This window comes from Lates calcarifer, linkage group LG16_LG22 (genome assembly GCF_001640805.2).
Source record: "Lates calcarifer isolate ASB-BC8 linkage group LG16_LG22, TLL_Latcal_v3, whole genome shotgun sequence".
NCBI classification, from domain to species: Eukaryota; Metazoa; Chordata; class Actinopteri; family Centropomidae; genus Lates; species Lates calcarifer.
In genome coordinates, this window is record NC_066848.1 from 12,131,179 (window position 1) to 12,158,475 (window position 27,297).

A 27,297-nucleotide genomic window follows, 5' to 3' on the forward strand; every position below is an offset into this window, starting at 1 on the left:
AGTCAACAGTATCTGCTGTAGCTTGTCCAGCTCACTGTCCTTTCAGTCTAATGGCAAGTAAAAATAGCATCACTCCTTTGCTGCTGGAAGGACCAGAGAAGTAGAACAATGACAAATTGGTCCCCCAGACAGAATCAACATACAGCCATCTGCTAGTGGGGAACTTTTTTCTATTTTTAATTTGTGAATGTGGGTTGGCATGAGGTTGCAATACAGGCATTAAATTACATTTCTGCCCCCAGTCAGAATGCAACATGGCATTCACGTGCACTTACTGATTAACTTTGTGGCTGTCAGCCACGCGTGAAAGTATAGTTGTGTGTCTAGAATCTCAATTTGTGCTTGTGTGTGGATGGGAATTCTGCTTGACGCTAATGGATATAGAAACATTTTGCTGTTGTCATTTTAAGCAGACATGCGTTGTGGTTCTGTTTAATCTGTGATGAAACAGATCTGTCCTTAGTGGAATTCACATTAATGAAAATGTTATTTGAAAACAAGCATGAGGGATTACTGATAATATCATAATGGACTAAAGGTAAAATGAGAAATGAAGGTCACAGAAATATTCAAAGGCGGCAACATGGCAGCCAGATGCCAGACTGGCCAGATCATAATTAAACCATCCACATGTGCCAGTTTAAACTGAGTCATCGGTAGATGTAGTTGTAAAGGTCCAGCAGGTGGCATGAAATGTGCAATGAGTGTGTGTGTGTGTCTTTTCCAGCTGACATGGGAAAAGGTTGGTGGCTGTCCAGGTCTGTGCATAGCAGCACACAAACAGACACAGCCCTCCATTTTCACATTTCCACAGCTCATGTTGATGCGCAACACTCAGTCCAGCTGCCCACCTGCCAGATGACTGTTTTTGTCCGCCAGTTTACCCTCACCCTATTTAATAAAACCAGACATGTAGCCCAGAACAAGAAAAGCTTCACTGAGTTCTTATCCAGACATTAAGCACCCTCTGTAGGAGCATCTTCTCACATCATTTCATACTGCACTGACTCTTGTGGATGCACCACTTAAAGATATTAGATTCTAAGCTGTAAAATCTGTCACAGCCTCTCAGGAAGAGTGCCAAGCTTCAAGTAGAAGCTATACCAAGCCGGTTTTATATGTTCTCACTGCTTCTATGTGTTTGTTTTTTTCGCACTCATAGGGCAAACAAATATCAACAATTTTTCATCTAACAGCTTCCCACTCTCATCTGTTTAGCAGGCATAAAATGCTGCATCATTCCAACTGTCTTCCTAGATTGAATATCTTGCCTGAATCTAAGGCACACGGTTTTTCTTCTTTTCTTATTAGTCCAAGCCCTGTTTCCTCAACTAAATGAGGGGGTTCAGATTAAGAACTACAGTAAATGCTGGCGTGCAAAAATGTATTTTGTTCTTGTTTTTATTTATTATTATCATGACAAGAGCAGCAGCACAGGATCCAGAACAAGTAACCACATTTCTTATGGTTCCTTTGTTAGAAATGTTTGACTTAGGTTTATTTTGCATTACAAATAAGAATTGGACCTTTCTCAGTCTATTTGCTTCTGTACGTCAGACTGGGATTTGTCACTGGGATATTGTGCTTTCTCCAAAAATGTCTGGCATTTGCATGCTGTTCCGTCTGGCCATGTCTAGACCTCTATGGTTCCCACTAACGTCACAGTCCATATTGATTCTAGTCTAATTATACCTACAAAGGATTTGATTTCAAAACAAGTGTCTGCTTTCTGTCTCTTACCAGTTACACAAGATAATATTTCAGAAATGTCCATGTAATTCTAACAAAAAGGACAGAAGGGTTTCAGTAAGCCTCTTATGAATGTTGCTTTCATATCAGTCATTTCATGCATTCCTAAAATTATCAAGTCTAGATATTTAGGTCAAGAAATATATTTCATGTAGGGTTTGGTTGGAGATAAACATGAATAATCTTCCCTATGTAGGCAGGTTTTTTTAATCAGCATTGAACTTCAAATTGTGATTGTACATATCAGTCAGAGTTGTGAGTCAGTGAGTGTACTGTGTGTAGCTGTGTGCACCCTTGTATTTGTCATTTTGTGTGTGCTTTCTTGTGCTTTTTTTCTTATCTGGCCTACTTCCACCAAAATAACATAGCTAGACCTGGCATTCTTGACCCCAAATATGAGTAAGTGCTGCTGTACGTGACTTCATATCTGAGTCTGTGTGTATGTGTGCGTGTAAAAAGTGTGAGCGTGTGTGTGTGTGTATGAGTGTGTATGTGTGTGGGCTTGGGTAATTGAACGGGGTGGGTCAGCTCTCTGCCTCCGGGTGTCATTCATGTTGTTGACCATCAAGTACTTATCATCTGTGCTCTCTTCTCTTTAAGTCTTTGGCTTTCTCCATCCCTCCAAAGCAGCGAGCTGTTCGCTGTCACATGTAATTTGTTCGCTAGACTGCTGTATGTTTAGGCATTGTGGCTAAGGATGTTTTCTTGTCTCATCTGCTTCAGCATCAGTGACAACAACCATGGGTCTACAGTCCTCCACAAGTGAGTGAGTGAGCTCATGCAAGGCAGTCTTAGACCCAGAGCAGAAATGTAGTTGCTTTGCAGCAGGGGGTCAAGAATGGTGATAAACTTTGTAGTGTTTACATTGCTCTAATAGTATATACAGTAATTACATCTAGTGTTATCTGCGGTTTTTGTTTGTCTTTCCTAAGTGTTCGTTCAGAATTTGTTTTCACCACTTTTGATCAGCCTGCTTGAAGAAGGGACTTGAAGCAGAAAAGTAATTCATGTTCATGTTGCAGGCTGCTGTCTGCTCGGCTCATTCTTTGACTAATAGCCTGAGCAACAATCATTAGCTTCTTGCCACTGCTGCTGTACTGATCCATCTGCTGCGGGTTACATACGCCGCTTTAAGCAAGTACGTGACCGATGGGCTGTTTTTGGTTCACGTCGCGGCAAATCAGTTGTGCTTGTTTTTGCTGGGAGCAGCTCATTAGAGCTTCATGAAATGTGTGGTAGTGCAGCATTAGATTAAGCACTGCTGATTCATGACCTGTTGGATGTTTGTTTTCCAAACTACCTGCTGCAGAGGACAGCACAGCCATTTTCTCAAGGATTAATTGTTGGACTTAACTCATGTTAGCCTTGTGATATGCAGATTGATACCCGTAAAATCTGTCACATTCCTGCTAACATAACATGGATCTATCTCAATTTTATTCTCGTGCCATTTGCCAAAATATTTGTTTAATAGTCTACTGATTTGGTCTTTCAGTATTGTTGTTATTCTTGATATACTGCCTACAGCTTCTCTGTTTAACTCATGTTCATTGTTATCTAAACCTTTTAATAATGCTTCATAGATCAGAAATAAACCATGAAAGAAAACTGATTTTGGGTAGCCAGTTTGTGAAAAAATCCCTTGCCTGGTATTTATCCTCCTCCAGTATGACATTTCTTTGTCACACTGGACATTGTGTTTTTACGTAGCTCTATTGTTCTTCTGGAAAACCCTTACAATGGACTGTTCAACCAAAGCCTTCTAGTACAACTGGAAAAAAAATTCTCAACTTACTTATAATGTCATGAATTATTGTCAGAAAAAATATTATTATCGACATTTGTAGAGCAGAATAGTAGTTCACCATAGTACTTATCTAAAACACAGACAGTGATTTAATAACTTTTAGTAAAGTCATCAGTAACATCTTAGAAACATTTTGTAAGAATGCTTCATTAGAAAGAAGTATCTCCTTTTCTCCTCATCTCCTTCACCCCTCACTTTCTGTCTCTGTCTCTCTATAGTCCTGACACACTGGTGCAGGGTTGTGAAACCAAGTCTGACGTCAGCGCTGACATTCAGAAGCTGATTCCAGACCAGATGGCTTCGGAGGAGAAAGGTGAAAGTATGGAGGCAGGCCGTGAGCTCTCCTGCTCTGCTGACCCAGGGCCAGAGCAGCATCTGCACCAGAATGGACCATCTCAAAAGGTCCAAGAGGAGCCACCAGAATTGGTGTGTAAGACACATGGGTGAGTATTTTCCTGTATGTTTTGTCTTTTTTTATACACAGATAGTATCCTTGAACTGACAAATATATTGTCCCTATTCACGTTATTTTGAGAAGAAACATTTGCCCCTTTAGTTCTTCCCATCTGCCTGTCTCAAAACTCAAACACACTGATACAGTTCACTCTGTAGTTCAATGATACAGTATTCTTCATCAACAGGATGTTTTCAGAGATGTCATCGTTCACCTCCATATCAGAGAAGGAGGAAACAGAAGTAGATGAGGTAGAGGACAGAAGGACTCCTTCCTCACCCATCCAAGATGACTGTTCAATGGTATGCATTGTTGATCTTCCCTGATATCTTACTCTTACTCTCATATTCTTTGTTTCTTTTTATTTGACATTTTTATTTTTTCTTTCTCTCCCTTTCCAGTCCAGCACTCACCATCTCTAGCAGTAAATATTGATAAGCAACGACTGTTTCAGTGGCTTTTCACATTTATTTCTAGAACTGTAGAAATGTTGTTAAAAAACAATGTACGACAAAAATGTGCTGCCTCCTACACACGCTGAAAAATACGCTCTGTGGAATGTGTAGTGTAGCGCAATTATACTTCTAATGTTTAAAGTGGAAAATCTTCAGAACATTTGATGTCTTGAAGGTTGTGTGACATGGATTCAATTATTTTTCAGGCTTCCACAGATGCAAGGCAGACATCATCTATTTCAGACTGCTGCATAGCGAATGATTCACATACAAAAACCCAAATGCAGAGTCGGCACACAGAAAGGTGAGAGGAAAGCTTCCACATGAAGACTACACAAGATGACATTTTCTTGCAGTTGTGTTTTCCTCCTTCGTTTCTGCTTTGTGCTGTTTTCATAACAGTAAACATTTGTTCTTAGTTCTTGTCAGATAACATTTAAATAACGAAACATCCTTGAAGTTTTATCAAGATTTAAGCACAACCGTGAATCAAAGATAAGTATGGTGAAAGGGGGCATGGTAGTAGTTTTGGAGCAGTTAACGTGTATCAGATTTAATTTGATCTGATCACTGTGGATGTTACAGTTGTTTTTGACCCCCTCTGCTCTGCGCTTGGCTTCTCAGTTCAGCTCATCTCTCAGCCCTGCAGTCAATTGGGAAGTAGGTTATCGGAGCAGTGTGCTGCTCACAGTCATGGTTTTGATATGATTCCAGTCCAAATAACACTGACTGCCACAGGGGCTCACGTGGACCAGACCAACTAGCTAGCTAGATTGGGTCGACCTTGCATGGTGGCGCACTGACGTTGTTTGTTTTGTTTGCGCTGCCTCCAGAGAGCCACAGGACAGGTCATCTCAGTTATGCCTCATTAGTGTCAGACATGAATAAGCCGTAACCTTAATGGCAGAGCCAGACGACTGTCTGTCCTGAAAGCAGCATAGAACGCTAGGCAGTCCTGCCTGTGAGCAATTTAATACAGTATTGACTATAAATAAAGACAGAGAACAATGTGTATTAGAGTCACATGGACAGTGATCTTACCACAGGGAAAACTGTGTTGTTAGAGATATTTTGAGGGTTGTTTCTGTTAGGGATGTACACGAATAATCGATTAGTCGAAACGGTAAGCATATTCGACACTTTTTTTTTTTAAGAGAATCGACAAATTTTTATTTGACTAACTTTTACTTGGTTGGGGGTGGGAGGAGATTTGTGTTTTACTTCATAGAGACGCGGAACAAATGTTTATGGTTCTCCTTCTGCTTGAGTGTGCGTCTTCTCGCTGTGTGGTGCAAGCAAAACACTGGAACAGACGTCGACAGTAAGAAAAGGCGAAGCAGGCTGTTAAACGAGATGCCGCTAGCGTTAGCTCAGGTTGTTGCTAGATGCTTAGCTCGTTTTTAGGTCAGTATTCCTTCAGTGTTCGTCGTTCAGGGTTTTTATTTACTGGGAGTCGAATTGTCCATAGAGGTCTCAATTAACTCCAAAACAAACGGAACAAGTAATTAAAATCAGTAGAAACGCTGAATAAAGCATACATAAAAAAAAAAAATCTGTTTCTCTGCGACGTGGACACAGGACGTTGAGAGCGGCTGTTTGCTCAGCTTGTTTCTCTGTTTACTTAAGATCCAGACGTCTGATGACAAAAATCCTTCGTCTGATTTAAGGTTATAGTCATAACATTACAAGGAGTGACGGTAACGTGACTTGAAACATTAAGAAAGAAGTTGGGTGAAAATGTTTTAATGTGCGGCCATCCGGCCAACAGCCGGCGCTAGCGGAAAACACAGTGGATTTGTTGAACCTAAACTCTCATGTGACAGCAAACGACAGGAACGAAATAACTGCCTTGGATACTTAAATGATTTCAGACAATTTCAGATATTTCCTCTTAGCGTGGAGCGTGGAGAGTGGAGCTTGACAGCTCATGGAACCCGAATACACCTGCCTTCACGCAAGGCCATTGCCGTCCAGACTGCTAAAAAGTACAACGAGGCAACTACAGCTCTAAAAAAGTAGCAATAACAACCGCTGCATGGACAGCTCTCACATTGGAGTTCTATGTCACTGTCACCCGCCGTTACATGTACGTTGACCGGAACATTTCCGGTTCTGAGGCAGTCTGCTGAAAACATCACCGCTAGACTGAGGTGCGTTGTTGATGAGCTGGACAAGGGAGGTAAAGTTAGTGCATCTGTACACTACAGCGCAAAAAACATGACGTGACAGCATATTATTTTGGTTTGAGTGGAGGGCACATCTTAACGATGACGTCACGACTAATCGACTTAAATTGGCTTGATTAATCAACTTCAAAAAGTAATCAAAATGCCCATCCCTAGTTTTTACTAATACTGAATGTTATTGTGTCGCCTTTTATTGACATAATTCTGTTTTTCAGTCTGCAGTGCTGCATAGGGAACAAGACAGAAGACAAAACCAAAGTGTCTAAATGGAAGGTAAACATACCTTTGTGAATGGCTGCCATCTCCAAATCATTTCCACAAGAGATGACTTAAATTCTTGTCAGTGAGGATCATTTTGTGATAGCCACGTCTGAGAGTTTGTAGCCCTTAGGCTCACGAGCTAGAAAAATGTACTGCGCTAATGTACCTAAAAACTCACCACTGAGAGAACCCTGAAGTTTAGACAGTTTGCTAAAATTCTAATGTTTAGATGAAAAGAAAAAAATAAAATTGAATTAATGTTTGGTTGAATTTTCAGTACAAATAGAAGTAAAGGTGGAGTTGTTAAATGGCTGCATAGCTAAACAGATCAGTAATGACGCCAGGACCAAGATAGAAAGGGGTTTACTACAATGACAACACAAGACATGCTGAGTGCTGTTGATAACAATGACAGAAATGCTTTCCGATCTGACGGAAAGTAGTTAAATTTGAAAATATGTTGGTGTTAACTTGAGTTGAAGAAAATATTCAAACTGTTATCTGGTAAAAACCATAAAAGGAAATGATTTAGTCATATCTCTATATGTGTCACCATCATCTAAATTTTTGCGTGTGCATGGGTGTGCCCACTTAGTGAGTGGGTTTCAGGAATGAGAACTCACCAGAGCATATGCTGTCTGTTCCTGCAGGGGAGAGGAGGAGGAGGACGAGGAGGAGGATGTAGCGGTTCTCCTGACAGACACAATGATTGCAGAGGCAGGAACAACAGCTATGACGTAAGTTCTCCTTCCCCTCAGTCTTTTTAGATACACAAATTAACACTTTTTTTCTGGATGAGGGTATCTATGACAACAGGACTGATGATACCTCCAGTGATTGTGTGTGTATGTGCACCTGTGTGTTTATGTGCACACCTGTGTGTGTATTGCTAGGTGTGAGCTCGCCTGCTTGTGGGTGTTTTGCTTGATTAATAACAGCCTCACTCCCCCAATCCTTTCATCCTTCCACCTCCTCTGTATGACGCACGAAGCAGTGTTTCTTTTTTTTCTTTTTTTTTTTTTTATGAATGAACAGCCGGGGAGGGTGAGAAAGGAGAGGCTGAGCCCTTATCTGCTGCTGCTGTTGATGATGGTGATGCTGAAAATGATGTCAGAGCCCCTAAATGAACAAAAATAAAATGCCCAAAACCAATCTGCGTTATAGTCCAACCCCCTCACTGAGCTCAGGATGTTTTTGATGCAGCTCAATTACAAATCTTTTTTTCGTTCTGCATACCACCATCAGAATTCATTGCATATGCACCCTCTTACACACACACGACACACACACACTCACACTCACACCAGTGAGAACAGCTACGTGACTCCCTGCAGCTCCATTAAATAGACTCCTTAGCCCAGTTTGACAACGTTGCTGTGGAAACGCCTCATCATATACAGTACCTCTCTCCTTCCCTGCGCACACACACCCACACCACACGCACCGAGCGGTATTCCCGCCGACCCCCTTCTCCGTGAAGGATGAATAATCCATGTGGAGGCAGCTCAACAGCTGAAGTGCCGGGAATGCCAGTCTGAGGGAAAACCATGTGGATGTGGGGATTCTCTTCGGGGGCATGCTATACTCTCATACTACTGCACACCCACAAACATGCGGATCAGGTGATCTTGGAATCAGAGCGATACTGTTAATGGAATTACAGCGTGTTGCTCATCAGGGATCCCACACTGGATGCTGATGCTCGTTAGGAAATCTGACTCACTGACTGACAGAAGTCAGCGGGATACACATCTAGCTGGTTGAATGCCTCACCGAGACCTGAGGAGAGCTACAGCAGAGGAAAGTCTGTTATTATCATGAGCAATTCTATCTGCTTTTGTGACCTACTGGGAGCTTTGCAAGATCAAGGATTTGCTTTTGTTTTTTGAGAAGTTTGTTGCTCATAATTCAGCCACCCCCAGAAGCAGCCTGCTTATAGAGCTTTTGACTCATACCTTTTTCAGGAGGACAAGGAAACCACTCCTCTCACCTTATCCTGCAACTCTCTGCTTAAACAAGCTTCAGCCCCCAGAATATCTCTTTTCATAGGAGGGAGTAATATGCTTTTACAGGACTTCCCAAAATTCCAGAGCAGCATGTGAAACACTGAGGACTCAAACTACGACACATCTTTCTGACTTCTCCTGTCCCTGCCTGTCTGCATCCCCTGAGACCATGTTCTGCTTCTGCTTCCAGAGCCCCTCCCTCAAGCTACAAGCCCTGGAGGCTGACTTGGGACCCCCGCCAGCACCAGTGGACCCCCAAGTTCAGGACAACCGACCTGCCCAGCAACAGCCTCTTTCTACTGAGGAGCAGAGCCAGTATTTACCCCACAAGCTGCTCCTGCACTCACCACCGTCATCACCTGCTCAGGATAAATACACAGTCGACTCATCACAGCCTGGTAAGACAATGGCCATGATATCCTGATAAAATGAAATGATAATATTCAAGTTAAAAAAAAATCCTCTTGCACTGTGGGGCAAAAGAGAAAAATGATGTTTAATTTGTAACAGCACATTGCCAGTGATTTATTTAATCTTCTTTTGTCACAGATTTATTTATGGAATTGTTCAAAGCACCTCAGCCTGGAGAGGTCTCATTGAAAGTCAAACCCATTACCCTGTCAGTGCTTTTATCTATAGTGTTTCCTTCATCATCTGCTTTCATTCAGAGCATCTTCCTAGCTGCTGTAATTCCTTTGGTGCATGTTAAACAACAGTCAGTAAATCCTGACAGCGAGCTACAAGCTTCATCATTTCCCAAAGCTGGGTGTGTCTTTCCTTCATAAGTTGAGTAACAGTACTCCGAGGTGCGGTGCATCACTGTACAGCTGCCTGAGACACGATGAATTGGTACATATAATAAGGAAGCTGATGGAGATTTTTTTTCTCTTGCTGTCCTTTATTTCCATGTCTATGTTCTGGGTAAACACTGCAAGAAAACATTTTTTTTTCTTTTTTTTTTAATAGTGATTACAACTGCTAAATATAAACACAATTCAGATGTGTTGTTTACTGTATTTGTAACAGACTAGTAAAGTAGTTTGATTAAGAAAGAGCTATTTGTTGTTCTTTCATTCTCCTTCCTTCCTTTCTTATTTTTATCCTACCTCCCCCCTTCACCATTTCTCTCCCAACTCTCATATTGTCCCAAAACTGTGAAAAAAATCCAAATGAATACAGACTTTGGTTAATATTAAATCCTTGCTCTCTCTCTCTCGCTCGCTCTTTTTCTTACAGCACACACCCCATCTCCTCATTCACCAGAGTCCAATCCCGTCCTCTCTGCTCCCGCTCTCTCTAAGGATATTTCAGGAGATGATATCCTGTCGAGCCCAACAGGCCCTAACACCAGCCCGCTACTCTCTCGTTTTACGACGACCGACTGCCCCGTTCCCTCGCCGCGCTGCCCCAACCTCAGCCACAGCCTGCGCTACAACTCAGACCCTGACACAGCCCCTTCTCCACCATGTTCACAGCACATACGCATGTAAGACTACAGTTTCCTCTCTTAATTTATATTGGAATAGTGACTCACAGATAGATATAGAATTTTTATGTTCTTGATGCAGGGTTGATCCAGGAAATAATCACAGGGCAACTGCAGTGGCAGAGACTGGAAAATTTCTTAATAGCTGTTATGTTAGGCAATCAGTTACTCATAGTTAGATGCATGTTATGTCATACTAAGGCAGAAATATGCAGAACGTTAAGAATGTGAGTGGACTTGTGCACTGTTCTGTGTTCAGGGCTCGCTGCAGCATCCATACAGAGCCAGACGAGGGCTCTGTGTCCATCTCAATGCTCAACAGACACATCCACACCCTGAGGAAGAGGATCAGACATTTTGAGGAGCGTTTTGAACAGGAGAAGCACTATAAGGTGAGGAAGGAAAAACAGAGCTGCGTGGACAGCTGGATTCTCCTGAGTCATGATTGGAGTCAGTGTTGCCTCCTCCAGAACAAATAAGCAGGGCTCTCAGAGCCATGGAAGAGTTTTATTTTTCATGTTTTTGTGAGCGATTGTCCGGCTGGGTGTGTTAGTGATGTTTTAGTTATAAACTGATGCTGGTGATGCTAACCACAAACATTACACTAGAGTGAAGTACTCCCTCTGCTGGTATGCTGGAAAAATTACAGTTTATTACACAATGGATCCTCCCTAACCTGGTTGATAGGGCTGCTGATTTTGGTAATCCTGGTAACCACCTAGACCTGGAACAAGGGACCAAGTACCAAGACCTGTGCAAGATTATAAATGCAAAAGACAGCCCCTGTTCTATTCATGATGAGAGGTGGTTGTTATTGTTTTCCAGCCGGCCCATAATGACAAGACTGCCCATCCAGAGGTGGCCAGACTGATGAAGGAGCTCATCAAGAGTCGCAAGCAGCTTAAAGGTCAGTTTCATAACCATAAACACACAGTCAAAGACATGAATTGATGATTGCAGTGGTGGAAGAAATGTTCTGATCTTAAAAGTACAGATACAACAATAAAAAAATACTCCCATCATTTAATTTAATACCCACATTTAAAAAAAAATAAATACAGGTATTATCAGGTAAATGTACTTACTTGTGAGATGATTCATGGTGTAGGGAAGAAGATAAAACAAAGTTCATATAAATACATATGCATTCATTTTTTGGGATATTCTGAAATCTTTGTTTTTGTGAAAATAAACGAGAGATTTAGAGCAGGATTCACTGTTTGGTGGGACTGCTAAAGGTTGAGAACTTCTGATTTAACTACTGACAATGTATTTATGCTTACGAAAGGGATTTTATGTAAAATCTGAAAAGGATCTGAGAAGGATCTATAGCAGTCAAATACACATAGTGGAGTAAAACATACAATGTTTGCCTCTGAAATGTAATGGAGTAAAAGTCTGAAATATAAAGTATCAGCCACATCAATACCAACATGTAGTCCACATTTTTAGATTTCCATGGTCCCTGTTTTCATGTCACCGTATTTTCCTCTTGTCCTCCCCTCAGAGCTAAAGCTGAGGCAATCAGAAGGCGGCGGGCTGAGGGGGCAGGTGGGTTTCAACCCACCAGCTGAAACATGCAGGACCAATACAGACCAGAGGGAGGCAGCACCAACAGGAACTGAACTGCAGCAACTTAACAACAACAGTAATGCCAGGCCAAACGTGGAGGAAACAGTCAACATTATAACCAACAGACTGAAGGAAAAACGGCGAGAGCTGGACCTGCCTGACAGCATTAAGGTTGATACTGCAGAAATGCCTTAATCACATGCACAGATTTTGTTACATACCTTTTGTGGTCAGATTATCTGGGTGGCATGGGACAATCTATCACCCTGGATAAATGAAGTACAGAAAATCACATATGCTTATTCACTTGCTACATTTTATACCAAAACAGAGCATTACAATAATATATGAAATTTGTTGACCATCTATTTATAACTTTCTCTGTGCAGGAGATGTCCCATTACCAGATGACTATGGAGAAGACTAGTATGCAGAAGTGTTTGCTCTACTTTGAAAGTCTACACGGCCGACCGGTAAGACCAGCCTGGACAAGCTTGTGTTAATCTTTTATTTTTTACGTTATGGCTCCACTTGAGTAGTCTTGTTATCTCCTCTCTGTCCTGACATTGTTGTTTTCTCTCTCTTCCTATTTCTTTATTACCACCAATAACAAAGTGGTCTCTGTTTGTGTCTCTTTCGATCTCTATGTCCTCAGAGTACCAGGCAGGAGCGAACTCTGATGAAACCTTTTTATGATCGGTATCGTCTTCTCAAGCAGCTGCTGCATTTTTCTGCTGCCTCAACAGTCATTACGACCATTGTGAGTAGCCTTTCAATGCTGAATACTGGATTTTGAATAAGAGGAGATTACATTGTAGAGAGGGAGATCCCTAGACACTCACTCATGAGGATGAAACTGACTTTAGCTTCTGAGACCAATGCAGAGGTGTCACTACATTGCCATCTAGTGGTTAGATATAAGAGCTACATCAGATTATTGTGAAACGCTTAATTTAGCAAAGTAAATGATTGCAGGACAGATAATCCTGAAACTAACAATCAAAGTGAGTTGGTTTCACTCATCATTTTCAGATCTTGCTGTGCTGTTTTTTTGACTAAGTGGCTAATTAATTGAAATAGAAATCATTCCATGCCACAACTATCTCACAATAGGCTAGGCAGAAGTAAAGACAAACTATATTCAGTTCTACAATGTACAATGGCCCTAAATGTCAGGACACAGCAACATTTCAAAAATTGTTTGTTCATGACTGGACAGAACCCAGGTCAGTAGTTTGTTTGTGTGTGAAGCCAGTGGTGGCATTTAGCGTGCTTTTGCTAGGTGTTGACTTGATACATGCTAGTTAGAAATTTTGCCTGGCTTTTGCCGTCACCAAGTCACATGACATTAAAACCTTGCAGGAGCAAAGCACCTGTAGTTTTCTGGTAAATTGATCTCCTTGTTGCAAGCTCAGTCACACTACAAGAATTGCCTAAAATGACTGCAGTCCTTTTATACCTCTCCTCAGCAGTTAACATTGGCTATTAAGTCAGGTGGTGTCAGCCAAAGTCTAAAAGTGTTTACTTTGATAGAAAAGTGATCCCTTGTGTGTGTGTGTGTGTGTCCATAGGAAGAAGAGGAGGGCTCTGATGAAGGGCGTCCCAAACAGCAAAGCCCCAGGCAGCAGCCACTTTGGCAGAAACCTCCTAGGTGTGTGTCCTTAGAGGAGTCATTGCATCTGCCTTCCCTAGAAATGACTGAAACACCTCTAGTGTCCCCGCTGGAGGAGGTGAAAGGTCTCCAGCCACAGATCATCACCATGGCAACATTACATGAAGCTTCCAGGTATGGTTTGCACATGTGTGTATCAGGAAAATCTGTTTTTGCAGACAAGGATCAAAAGATTAGCTGAAGTTCATGAAGAACATTTCTTTTGCTAAACCTATTTGTCATCACAGCTACAGTTCATTTAAGTGCACAGATTAATAGTCTAAGAGATCTAAGAAATTGTTTGATTCTTTCTTCTCACAGACAAGAATTACTGGATCACCTCAGGACGGCTCGATTAGAGAAGCGGAGACTTCACCAAACACTCCGAGAGTTTGAGGACCATTTCTACAGGCAGACTGGCAGGTAAAAACAAAACAAATGACATACACAGCACATCCAAACTACTTGATTTTTGAATTTTATTTTGTCTTTTAATAAACTTGGAACATGTGGTTTTCAACAATGCCTTGTGAAAAACAAAGAAAAAACATCCACAAAAGAAATCCCATCGTAATGGTACGACAGTGTAATGCACACTCACGTAACGTTAATACAGCACAGAGAGCTCAGGAAAGAGACGAAGAGATAGAAGACGTTTGCTCTGAACTGTGCACATCCTTTGTACTGTACATGTACATGTTAGTCCTCCAAAGTAAATCCAGTAAGTTTTTGATTACAATACACACTGTACAAAGCTATCTGAGTAAGGCAACATAGGGACTATCAACCAGTTATGGAAGCTGCTGCAGGTTGTTAGGAAACTACAAAAAAAGTTTTGCCTTTTGTTTTGCATCTTCTTTCCTCCGTGTATTTTTAACAGGGCTTGTCAGAAAGAGGACCGTGGACCAATGGCGGAGGAGTACTGCCAGTATAAGAACCTCAAAGCAAAGCTCCGTCTACTGGAGGCCCTGCTCAGTAAACAACAGGACTCAACCAAGACCAGTTGAGTTAACTCACAGTGGGACTTTTATCCAACTTAACAGGATCATATCTGAAAAATCAGGTTGGCAAGCCGGTGGGTCTGGTCTTTTTTTCATGCCATGCTCATTATGTTGATGCACTTTACATGAGGAAAACAATGATGGAAATTGGTGACAATCTGAATGAAATGCTGGGCAACTGCAGTTTTTTTTTTTTTTTAAAGTCCCAAAAACACATCCTTTGTCATTCATGACGCATCTTATTATAAACCTGATGTAGCAAGTGTATGTTATGTAGCACTAATCTGTGTCAGAGATGAAAAGCTGTAACAACTTGATGTTAGTTACATATTAGTAATTTTAAGATTACTGTACGTATATTATGGCACTTGGCTTTTTTTTGTTTCTTGCCAAAACACTATTTTTGGACAGTTTTGTCCAGAGTTAATGTGAAAACTGCATTTTTAAAAAGTGCTTTCTTGGCAAAAAAAAAGGTACAAGCTTAAATGCAATCAGTGAGACAATCCTGTAGTGTTTGTGCATGTCAGTTTTTAGTCCTGCATTGTGCTATGATATGCATTAAGAATTTGATAGTTGATCTAAATTGTGACCATTCAATTTACTTGTTCACCTTGGAAAATATGTGAATGTTGGTGAACGTAGTGCAAGTTACATCTGCTGTCAAATCTGTCTTTCTCCCCCCATTTTGCCTATATGAAGTTAATTCCCCCTAAATGCCGTTGTTGACAATGATCAGAGCTTTTGACATTGTGCACTTCTGGTTTATATAATTTTCTATATATAGATATATATATATATACTATATGAATGTATCGATAAAAATAAATATTTTTTCACATTTATTCAGCTAAACACAGTTTATGGTTCTACTTTCTCTTTCCACTGACTACAATAAAATAAGAGCGACTGTTGCAGAAAAGGTTGCTATGGTAGAGGTACTGACAGCTTTCACACTCATGCTGCACAGAACTGCATCATGCCTTTTTTTTTGTTGTTTTTTTTTTTTTTTTTTGTTTGTTTGTTTTAAAGGTTAACATGTTAATGAGTAGTTCATACTTGGTCATCAGAGACTTTGCGAGTACGCATTTTAGAGGTTGTTGCATTAGTACTGTTAAGATTCCACAGCGGTTTTATGTCTGGTTTTTAATACCTTTGGTATAAAGAAAGATGACCATCGATGCTGCAGCCCTAGAAAATTGTAGTACCAGTCTGTGCCACTAGTAAGAGGTAAAAAGAAGTCAGATTTTGTCTACTGTGGAATGAGAACAAAACATTTCTAGAAAGACGATCGATCAAAGTAATTGGAAACAACAAAATGCTTGTCCACGCCGACAGTGGAAACTCGATCAACAGTATATCAATAATAACAAGGCAAAGGTCATTAACAAAATATGGAACAGCAGATCAAAATAAACAACAGGAATTGAATAGAAGCAGCCCATTTTTTAGTACAGTTAAAGGTTTGGTCTATACGCCAGTGTGGACTTGGAGGATGGATGGATGAATCTGTGTTGTTGGTGCCCCAGGTTTAGATTTCTCATTTGGCGGTTGCTTATGTGGATATCTTTAGGTATGTTTAATGTATGTTATCAATGTTTTAGAGTAACCCTTTCAAGATGAGGTGCAGGTGTCAGAGTGTGTGTACCTTTCTATTTTTCCTCCACTCTTCTTTGGGAACGATGGTCTCTTGAGAGTACAGGAGCGGTGTCAGAGATATGTTGGTGTGCTGGGAGCCTACTAAATCTGCTGCTTCATGCATGTGTTGGTCTGCTTCATCAGTACATGTGGACTTCCTGTGTACAGAGGTCCAGTCACCTCTAGTCCTTCCCTTCCTCTCCTACAATCTGCCATTTCTTAGCGTCCCACGCTGATGTTGCAGGTCTTGCAGCTGGGGTCCTTCTTGGCATTTACTGTGGACAGGCTCATCAGCTGGTGCCCGCTGATCTCAGCCACCGTGCCAGTGCCAGGTCTAGAGGCTCCGTGTAGATCACCTCCAGGATGACATCCTGGGCGTGATGAAACACCAGACCGCCGTCGCCCTCTTCGTTCTGCTTGCAGGTGAGGAAGCGGTTGTTGCTGATGTCGAGTGCCGGAAGCCGCTGCTTGCAGAACTCGTCGCCCCTGGAGCCCTTTGGTGCCAGGACCAGAATAACATAATGGTAGGCTGTATACATGCAGTAGAAGTCTCCAAAGTACAGGTTGGTGTCGGGGTTGAAGAGTGCGTCAGCCCGAATCTCAAAGCGGTGGCGGCCGTAAGGGGAGTCCTGCGGAGGCTTGCCTGTGTTGAACTCTGTGTTGCAGCTGAAGAAAATGCCTTCCAGCTTGCCACTGATGGGTGAGCCGTGGCTGCCACTGTTGTCCTTCACTGACGGCAGCATTCGGTTCCCCTGCACCTCCCTGGAGTTTGGATAAAAGATAACAAAAATGGCTGTGAAACATGTTATCGGTTTCCCTTTAGATCCAATCAGTAATCATGAGGACATTGTTTTAATCAGCAGTTTTTATTCTTCCCCTCAGCCAAAAATATCACAAACTGTGTCTAAGACAGTGTGACACATGGGAAGAAGCTGTCTGAATGTGTAAGATGCAGCCCGAGTCTCCCAACACAGCAATGAACTGAAAACCGATGCAGTTTCACTATTTCTGGAGCTGTAATCATATTAGCCAAGTCCGATTTGTCTCACAGAAACCTTGTGAGAGATAATTACTTAACTCAAAAACAAAATCTTTCTTTATCATTATGACAAACTGCCAGAAAACAAAAGCAGCTTTCAGACAGCAAATTAAGAGATGAACATTCAAGGCAATGAATGCTTCTGTGGCAGCTGCATATCTTCCCCCACAGAGTAAATCTGAGCTCCAAAGCTCCAATTATGAATTGTAATTATACTGCTATCACTCCAGAGGTTGTCATTATATCCATAATTGATGCTTTGTTGTGGGCATTATGGAATTATTCAGCTCCCACCCCAGGTCAGAGGCCTCATCAATTGATAATGTCAGTACCATTGCTCCCCACATGATGGTGCAGTTTAACAGAGGCGCTTTCAGTACAGTGTAGCAGCTGCAACTCAGCGAAAGGGAGAAGACTATCCAGATGACGTCATGCTGTAAAGCCCCAACAAAAGAGTGCTCACAAGCTGTGGCTTTAGTACAGAAACTGTGCGCTTTGTTAGGCGGCGAGCTTTTCCTCGAGAGGATGGAGGGAAGGCACAGGGAGTAGAGACAACGCCATTACGGGAGGAGGACTAGACAGGAAGTTAGAGAAAATGCACGGGCTCCAGCACAGACAAAAAGCAGTACACATTGTAACTACACAGCATTTCAGTAAACAACTAAAATAGGTTACTCCAGCGATATTCTTTCTCTCCTCTGTCTGTCACACTCTCCGCCAACATCAGAAGAGACGTGTGCAACATTTGTTGCCACAATCTTTTTTTGTTTCTTCTTTTCTCTTTTCTTTCCTCCGCATCCCCTGACAACTGTCTGCTATTGTCTGGCAGAGTTACACAAGGCGTTTAGACAAAATGGCAGTATTCTCTGTCATACTCCAATGTACAGTATGTATGCAGAGGAAGTTACTGGAAGAACCAATCCATGAGTCTTCATATATTATTATCAGGCAGAGGTTACTGCGTCGTTTGATGCACATGTGTGGATTGGTGGAACTAATCAACATGCTTTGTTGCAGCTGCACTCTTCAGCTGAATCTGCATTTCTGCCTGGCTACAAGCAGCTTTCTCCAGACGGGAATACATTAACCCAAAACAACCTGGTCATCACTTGCCTACCTGGCATGGTCAAAATACTCTTTATTCTGGTTCCGGTAGAAGACAGAGAAACGCAGCATCCGGCCGGCGATGACCTCTGCCTTCTCCAGCAGCTGGTTTAGATGCACTGTGGAATAATCTGCAAAAAGGGCACAACACAAATCATTGTCAAAGTGAATATGCTGTCATCAGCAAGATCGGAAATTTACAAACGTCATAAGTAGACATTAAATGTTTTAATTATAAAAGAATATGGGTGACTATGTGCCTAATGTGAATTGTGTGCACTCAAGGATCCTGAGACTTGTCCCTCCCTAACTTCTCCATATTCATAGGTTGAAATGACAGCATTTAGACCAAAAACATTTTCAGTCAGGCCTGAAATATAATCTGCTTTCACTCACCACCATGTAAGCAGCTCTGCCAAACGGGTGTGGAGTTTATCCAAAGCATATTTACAAAAAATCATAATGATGCAGGCATTTTCCCCCCATCCCAATTTTGCCACAAGCATTTGAACACACCAATAAGGCAGATTTGGGTAAAAGAGGAAAATTCCCTGCTCTCTCATGCAACAATAAAGCTGAATTGAATGAAAATGAAAGAGGACATTCTGTTTATTTTTGGGAGATTATTACTTTAATGTCAAGTAGCTTTCAAGTCTGTGTGTGTTGAAGAAAAAGTCATTTAGCAGTCTGGCTGTCAAAACACACGGTCTGCTTTCTTTTCTTATGGTTATAGAAGGTCTTGGCAGCATTTTTGAGCATTCTCCTTAATCAGTTTCTATTGCAACTCCGTCACACACACACACACACACACACACACAACAACACTTTTAGTCATGGCTTCAGCGATGGCAACATCTATTGGTAAACCACTTTGGTCTAGATAGAAATATCTCAACAACCTTTCGATGGATTGCCATGAAATCTGATATAAATATGCAATTGAGACAATCCTGATGAACTGTAATACCTTTGGTGACATCTGTGGGATGACTTCGCCCATCCAGTTCTCTACTAATGTGCTGGAAGCATCAGAGAGCCCAAAATGTTAGAAAAAGATCACTGAAAACACTGTATTTATAGGAGCTTTTGGTCCTATCCTACCATCAGAGAGCTCAACAGTGAGATACAGAGTCACATTCTAATCACTGGCAGTGTGCACTACACCTGTGTGCACACTGGTGGTAGAAACTCCACCTCTTGCTGGTGCTGGAGCCAGTCCCAGCTGACAGTGGACAAATATCGCCAGTCTATCACAGGGCTGAGACAAACAGCCATTCACACTCACATTCACACCTAGGGCAATCTAGAGTAAATTACCCTAACCAGCATGTCCTTGGACTGTGGGAGGGAGCCAGAGTACCCGAGGGAACCCACACAGGCACGAGGAGAACAGGGAGAACTGCCCCGTTTGGACCCTGAATCTTCTTGCTATGAAGCGACAGTGCTAACCACTTCCCTAACTCCATCATAATCATTTGTTCAGTTCTTTGGTTTATGTTAAACTGAAGAAATTCCTATAAGCTTCAACTGTACTTTGTGTTAAGCACTAATAAGCAAATGTTAGCATGCTAACACTCTAAAATTAATATGGTGCATATTATACCTGCTTAACATTAGCATGTTAGTATTGTCATTGTGAGCATGTTAGCCTGCTGACATTAGCATTTAGCTCAACATGCAACAAAAGTCCCAAGTTGTAGAGAGAGACGTTGTGATTATGTGGGGTGTGTGTATGTGTGTGTCTCAGACAGACAACAAGCCTCCCCACCTTCTCTGATCTGCCCTCTAGTCTCCATACCATCATCTCCACCCCTCCCCTCCCCCACTCTAAGCCTCTAGCCTGCAACGTTGAACTTGGTGACCTCTGCACCAGAAGATATACAGCACAGCTCCCCTCCTTCCTTTAATCCTTCTCTTTCCTCACCATCCCCTCCTCCATCTCTCCATCCATCTTTCCCTCCACTCAGAATGAATTAGCCTCCCTTTAATATTCACCCTCATATTGCATTGTGCTCCGTCCTGTGCTCCATTGTGTCCTATCTCTTAACACCCTCCGCTTTTGTCCCTTTGGCTCAGGTGGTCGCTGCCAAAATCAAAGGGTGATGTCACACATGCTGAAAATGTACGTACTCACCAGCAGTGCAGAACTCGATGATCTCGCTCCACTCGGAGACGGCGTAGTCCCGTCGGTGTTGATGCGGTCTGGACGGCCACGGTGTACTCGGTGCGTGGGCTCAGGAACCAGTGGCCCCGAACCGTCATGGGCAAGGGCACTGCCTTCGCCACCAGCTTGGTAGGAACATCCTGAGGGGAAGGAGGGAGTGCAGGAGGAAAAGAGGGAAGGAAAAAGGAGGTGAATGATGACAGGAAGGAATGAATCAGAGAGAAATACTCCATTTATGGCTTTCTTTCAGCCACATATAGGGATTTGCAGACACACATTTCATATAAGGGGCAGACTGTAGTTTATACTTGTACTTTTGTTTATGTACACTGTACACTATTTTGTACACTATTCACCACCCCCCTCCAAGTCTCAGTGGACCCAGCTCATTGATTGGACCAGGAGCCCCTGCTAGCAACAGTGTCAGCCCATTAAAAACACACTGTTGCTGCACACCAAAATCAAAATACTAGTATGGGTCACCTGCTATAACAGAGTAGAAAGAGTCAAGTCAAATTTTATTTATTTAGCCCAATAACCACAAATCATGATCTGCCTCCAGGGGCTTCACAGTCTGTACAGCATATGACACCCTCTGTCCTTAGACCCCTGGAATCGGGCAAAGAAAAAACCCTTTAACGGGAAAAAAAATGGAAGGAATCTCAGGAGAAGCAACAGAGGAGAGATCCCTCTTCCAGGACAGACAGACACACAATAGATGTTGTGTACAGAATAGAGCAACAAAGTAGATTTAGAGTATGAACAATCAGGATGGCACCTCATAGACTGTAAGCATTAATGAAGAATATGATCTGGGAGGACGTCAAGCAACAGGTGCCAACAACAGACAGGGCCTGAGCTGCACATTCTTTTCTCCATCATGAAGACAGAGGACAGGCTACACAAACATACAGAGAGGGAGAAAGAATATGCCACAGCCTGGATGCTCATATGCTTGAAGGAATAAACAAATAGAGCCTTAGAGAGATGCAGTGGTTATCAGAAAGGGAAAATATTTTACTATACAGCAACCTGTAAGTGACTACTGGAGAAAAGGATGGAGAGACATAACGGGAATCTGTAAGATTACCAAACCAGATCACTGCCTATCCACTGCAGGAGCTGCCGTTTTCCTGCTGCTGCAGCTGCTGCTGCTGCTGGTGCAATTACTCTCAGGCAGAGAGGGCTGTGTGAGTGATGTTAGCCTATTAGAGCTCGGAGCAACAGCTCGCTGTGAAGTCTTTGAACAAAACCACCTTGAAATTAGTCTTTTTGCCTCAAGCATGAAAAGAAAGGTTGTCTTGAGGTAAAGCATGGTGTATCTAATCTTTCAGCCTCAAATCAGTCATTGCAGAATTCAAACATCAAAGATGATCATATATAGCTGATGTTTATATTACTTATATTTCAGAATGGTTATGGCCAAGTGGCCTGAAGTGGAGAATGTATATTGAAAAAAAGACACCCAGTCTTTGAATAAGAAACCTGGTTTCCATTACTTATAAATGCACATTACTTTCAAACACTTAATATACTGTAATGTCATTTCTTGCCAAAATGTTATATGATTATGTTGTTTGTATTTATTGTCATAATAATATTCTTTTGCTGCCCTTTTATCCACGTATCAGCTGAAGAAGAGATTTTAATCTCAAGGATATTTTTACTTGCTTAAATGATCACTGAGAGAATTATTCATATAGTTTATAATTTGGTAAAGGATACTTTAAGATTACCTTGATTTATACTAGCACATTGCCCAGTTTGTGCTCTCAAGGCTCACTGAGATTTTTCAATTTTCTCACATACTGAACCGCATAATTACAAAAACCTCTTATTCTTTGCACATTCCTTCCTTTTTATGAACTGCAGCAAATTCCTCTCAGTGAGCCTTCAGTGAGAGACCTCTTGTTGAGTCACCTCTCTGTAGTGTGAGGCGTTTATCTGCACTGATTCGAATGTTACCTTGTGCTTGAACTTGTTTGAGTTTTTATTCTCCTTTTTGTTCAGGTCAATGAAGTAGTGTGTGATGCGCTCCTTGCTGCGCGGCTCCATGTCCCAGCAAATCTTGAAGGAGTCACAGGTGATGTTACTGATCTTGATGTTCTGAGGAACAGGCAGCTCCTCCATCTCAGAGATGCTGCCGTCCTGGGATTTACTCCCTGTGTAGTTGAAAAAAAAAAAACAACAAGAAATGTTGATATAGTGGCTTACATCAATGATAAATAGAGCAACAATATTTATGAAAATGAAACTATATATTCTTTAGGAGCTGAGATCAGTGTTCTGGCCGCTAAAGCTTGCTTAAATTTGATACAATATCAGTTTTGAATCTTAAATCTCCTCGTAATGACTTAAACATTATAAGGCATTGATTAGTGATCGTAAATCACATTTTTATTATCTGTGAAACTTGAGACCTCATCAAGTCTAATATACACCTTTAAAAGCTGTATCTAATGCCCAGCTTATATTCAGTCCTTAGAATTTTCTTCTTTTTTCTCCTCTCTCTCTCACTGACTGTAAACCCTCCATACTACTATAGTTTCTCAGTAATTATTCCACAGACAGCACTCGCAGTAGCATATATCCACTATGGCACACATGCACAATGCACTGCCTGTGTCACTGACTACCATATATGTTGCCATGGAAACACATCAGTCCCTCAACACATATATACACCTATCTGCTTCCCGGAACATACGAGACATTAAAATATTTCAAACGCTGCTGATTGAATCTCCTCTCCTCTCGGCAGAGATGGATTCATTTATAATCAGCAGGGAGGGGGAAAAAAAGCTCAGCTACCTCACTGCTGGGCAATACACAAGCCTGTAACAATAACAGTTAAAATACTGGTGAATGTCACAGAACTTCAGCTGTTTATTTAAGCTGGGCACACTTGGAAATGTTCAATTTCACAGTTTTTTTTGTCATGTTGAGCCCTTTTGGCCTGGCTAGAGAGGCCTATTGCGACATTGTTTTCCCCCATCCATTAGTCAGGTCCCTGTAAGTGACACAACATGTAGCAAAGGAGTACAACCCAAAGTGCACACTGAGGCCAGTGAAAATGTCAATGGTTGAATGAGAGCTTTGTAGTATTAGGATGAATATAGACTTTGCGTCACACTCGGGAGACGCCCACTTGGCATGGAAACAATGTGTTTTCTGTGCACGCTCTGCGGTCTAAACACAAGAGCAAGTAAAATGTAGTAAAAAGTAAAATGCGGAATTTGGAAGTAACGCGCAACGCAACTTATCTCTATAGAGAGGAAACAATGGAAGAGGCAGCAGAGCATGGAACGTCCATCTCTGCTCATGAGCTGAGAGAGAGGGCGAGATAAAAGAGTCACCCCATAATTGGGCTCTGTGGACTCTCCTGTTTGGCCTTCACACAGCTCTCCAACAGTGGAGTATTTGTAGATGGATTCATTTCTGAAAATAGTCAAAAAGAAGGTAATTCCTACTCCTGATGTGTGCATCTTGCCCTTCAGAATTGCCAAACAATTCTATCCTAATTTGGCTTTTTTTCAGATCATGACTTATGACTGTCTTAAAATAACATCCATAACAGACAAATGTATGGTCTTTACCACCAGACCACCCCACCCCCCCACCCCCTCGTCCTAATCACTAGTTCCTAATCACGACTAGCTGATTATCACAAATCATCTTTAACCTAAAAAGAAAGACCTCAAATTATTTCAGACAAAACTGTTGCTTATGACAAAGTGAATCTAAATACATGCTGTGCGCTTGTGGATTTAGTGTAGAAACATGACTTTTCAGTGAGCAGGTAAATCTTTGGGAAGAAAATGTTAGAAATCCTCACACTAGCATTAAGTAAGTGTATTTAAACATAGGCATTACCATCTGGACTTAATGCACATGGCTTAAACTAGATTTTAGGGGCACTGGGGAAGGGGATTCCTGGAGTATATAAACATATAAACAGATCAGATCCTCATCCTATAACTGCACTATGCCTGGTTCTCAGATGTCATGCTCCTACATGTCTCTGCTTTGATTTCCATATTTAAGGACCATCTTGTTATACTTCACGTTTGGGTCAGACTGAGAAGGTCAACGTGGGACATGACGGTGCAGCCCTCTGTCAGAAAATGCTCCACTAAGTCAGCACGGACCAGACAGTGATCTCAGCACTGCGACGTCCCACCTGAGACTTTCTGTGCTGCTGACCTCTAACAAAAACAAGAAAAGGACAAGGCATGTGCTCACTGACACCAGTGTCAGGGAAAGATAAAATATACCCAAGGGAAGTGAAATATTGCTGAGGATTTCTTTTGTAAATTTTCAAAAATGCTAAGTAATACAAGCCTAAAAGAACAGATAGTACAAGTTTATTCTAAATGTGGACATAACTGCATGTTTTGTGATTTTGTGCCAACTCATAAAATAAAAGCTTTCAAGTTACTCATTCCATCCCAAATCCTCATAACTTAGACTACCTGCAGGACATAACTATCAACATTAACCTAAGCCAAACACCAAAGATGAAAAACCTGCTCACTCAGTCACTGTGTTATGCCTGAAGCAGGGTAAGTTCCTTGTCCTCTGCTCCTCAGAATGTTAATGTCAACACCGATGTTTCCCTTCAAACACTCTGAAGAGAGACCCCATGCAGGTCTTTGCCCTCTCAGCTCCTTCTGAGGCTGCAATGCTGATTTAGCTCCTGTTCACTCTAATGCTCTCCTAATTAACCTGCAAATGGAGGCATTACACAAACACAGTAAGGCTTTCCAAATGCAGATATTGCCTACATAACACTGTTAAGGCTACTCAGTCAAGCTAAAACTGATGCTATCAGGGAAATGCTCTGGAGGCTACAGTTTACTGGGCAGAAAGCAAAAGATGTGCTCATTAGACAGACAGAGATCAGCATCCACCACTGTTTGTTCTGTATGTTTTTAAAAAAAGGCAAACAATATAAACGTATGAATTAAGCAGTATGCCAACATGCTAACAAACACATCATCAAAATGATAAAATAAACTTAACAACAGCTTGGCAGCACTGAATAGAAGTCTGAGTCATTGAATAATAATAATAATATATACCACGTAGCCTTCCCTGCAGGTAAACACACCAGCTTTGTGAGATCAGTGGCTAAGCTCTACTCTGAATCCACTGGGACTTTGAGAGCACAGGATGAAAGATGGAGGAGCAGGATGAAGGTCAAGCATTAAGGGAGAGAGTAAAACCTTTTACAGTCTCACATGGGAGGCCTCAACCCTCAGTTTGACTTAAATTTATATGCTAGAATTGGAGCTTTGCTCTCGCTACTTTGTAATTGCACCTGGGTTGCAACTCTAGCCAGTATTCATTTTGTTGAGTCATAATTTTACCATGGAAGCCATTATAATGCAATGTGCTTCTGTTATTTTGCTATTCATTACACTGTATTATAATGCTGTGCATGAGGCAGAGGGTGGGGATTTTTGCCTAATCATGATCAAGCAAAATAAGAGTCAGCTCTTGAGCCCCTGCTTAGAGCTTAGGAACACAGATTACCATGCTATGCTGTACATAAGGTTCAAAATGACATATGTGTATATTCAGTTTAATATATAAGAGCATTGGATGTGTTCAAGCAAAGAGCCAAACTACAGGACACAGAAACATCTGCAAAGGCATTACATTTCAAAAGACGGACAGCCTACTCTGTTGAATCTGCTAAACCCTATCAAATGGACCTTATTGTGTATTGCCCTTTTACTCAGCGTGCAGTCAAATGCCAGTGTGGAATAGCAATAGATGCAGGAGGATCAATAAAAATCTTGTTAACATGCATACGCAGGGCCATCCTAATGGCTCTCTGTGGTAGGATTTGTTCCAGTCACACCTGGCTTGATGCTGTGAATTACTTGTTAGCACTCTTTACTGGTAAGAGCAAAGTGATTTTATTTCCATCCAGGCCATCTACATAATGTAAATGCACTCACCACAACAGTGGCAGTTGAGGATTAAAAAAAGTGTCCACCATGTGAGACTACAGTGCTACATTTGAAGGTCCATTCTTCTTCATTTTAAAATAAGTCAACTTTCATTCAAGATTAAGGTTGAAAGAAATCAATTTGCAGAGTATTGCTGGCAGGTGTATGATGGGAAAAAAGAATTGGCAGATGATTGTAGCACTGACTGTAAAGAGTGCACAAGTGGGCACTTAGAGACAGTCAGCCTCCTACTTTTTAAGTTTTAGTGTTAGGTCTAAAATTGAACTGTAGACATGAGCAGTGCGACAGACACTTGCAAGGCATTGATGCTCACAGGCCTTTGAAAATCACGCCTTTGTTCCTCTCAGTGCACAGGCTAGACTGAGACAGAGACCATGCTGGGAGTGAGAGAAGCTGCCAATGGAAAAGCATCTTTCTCTCTGAGCAAGATAAACAATGCCCTGTTCATCGGGGTTACACATTCTGTGCTCCACCTTTTACAAAGCAGTAAGCTCCTGAATAGTAAAAAAAGACCTAATAAAGATGCTTTAATAACACAAAATTCAACAGAGAAGAGGGCTCGGGTTCAGAACTGACCCATTCCTATTCTTACAAATTAATTAAATAGAGGATCCTTAGGGAGGATCTGTTTTTCTAAACTCATAGAAAACCAGAATGAGTCATCAGTTCTCATTTGCATAGACTCTGAATTCCTGAACAACAGGCTGCTCTAAAATCCTTCAACTTTTTTGCAGTACAAGTCTTTATTT

The 27,297-nt window shown here is 41.6% G+C and overlaps 1 protein-coding gene and 1 pseudogene across 20 annotated transcripts in view; one reads left to right on the plus strand and one right to left on the minus strand.

Annotated features, from left to right (window-relative positions):
* LOC108897336 (protein FAM13A) overlaps positions 1 to 27,297 on the plus strand; it is a 77,732-nt gene that overhangs the window by 5,642 nt on the left and 44,793 nt on the right. For 2 of the 20 annotated variants that reach the window (XM_051076898.1, XM_051076896.1), the window contains exons 7-20: positions 3,775 to 3,999; positions 4,198 to 4,312; positions 4,672 to 4,769; positions 6,867 to 6,924; positions 7,563 to 7,649; positions 9,109 to 9,316; positions 10,155 to 10,404; positions 10,664 to 10,796; positions 11,230 to 11,311; positions 11,912 to 12,147; positions 12,366 to 12,449; positions 12,632 to 12,736; positions 13,548 to 13,762; positions 13,949 to 14,050. The exons of 1 other annotated variant lie outside the window; for it this stretch is intronic. In XM_051076898.1, coding sequence (XP_050932855.1) covers positions 3,775 to 3,999; positions 4,198 to 4,312; positions 4,672 to 4,769; positions 6,867 to 6,924; positions 7,563 to 7,649; positions 9,109 to 9,316; positions 10,155 to 10,404; positions 10,664 to 10,796; positions 11,230 to 11,311; positions 11,912 to 12,147; positions 12,366 to 12,449; positions 12,632 to 12,736; positions 13,548 to 13,762; positions 13,949 to 14,050 — 1,998 coding nt within the window. Of the gene's footprint in view, positions 1 to 3,774; positions 4,000 to 4,197; positions 4,313 to 4,671; positions 4,770 to 6,866; positions 6,925 to 7,562; positions 7,650 to 9,108; positions 9,317 to 10,154; positions 10,405 to 10,663; positions 10,797 to 11,229; positions 11,312 to 11,911; positions 12,148 to 12,365; positions 12,450 to 12,631; positions 12,737 to 13,547; positions 13,763 to 13,948; positions 14,051 to 14,507; positions 15,079 to 27,297 lie in introns of those variants that run through there. 17 more of the 20 variants (XM_051076899.1, XM_051076895.1, XM_051076897.1 and 14 more) reach the window with 15 other exon arrangements.
* The window catches only part of LOC108897271 (phytanoyl-CoA hydroxylase-interacting protein-like), a 72,887-nt pseudogene continuing 62,041 nt past the window's right edge, over positions 16,452 to 27,297 (minus strand).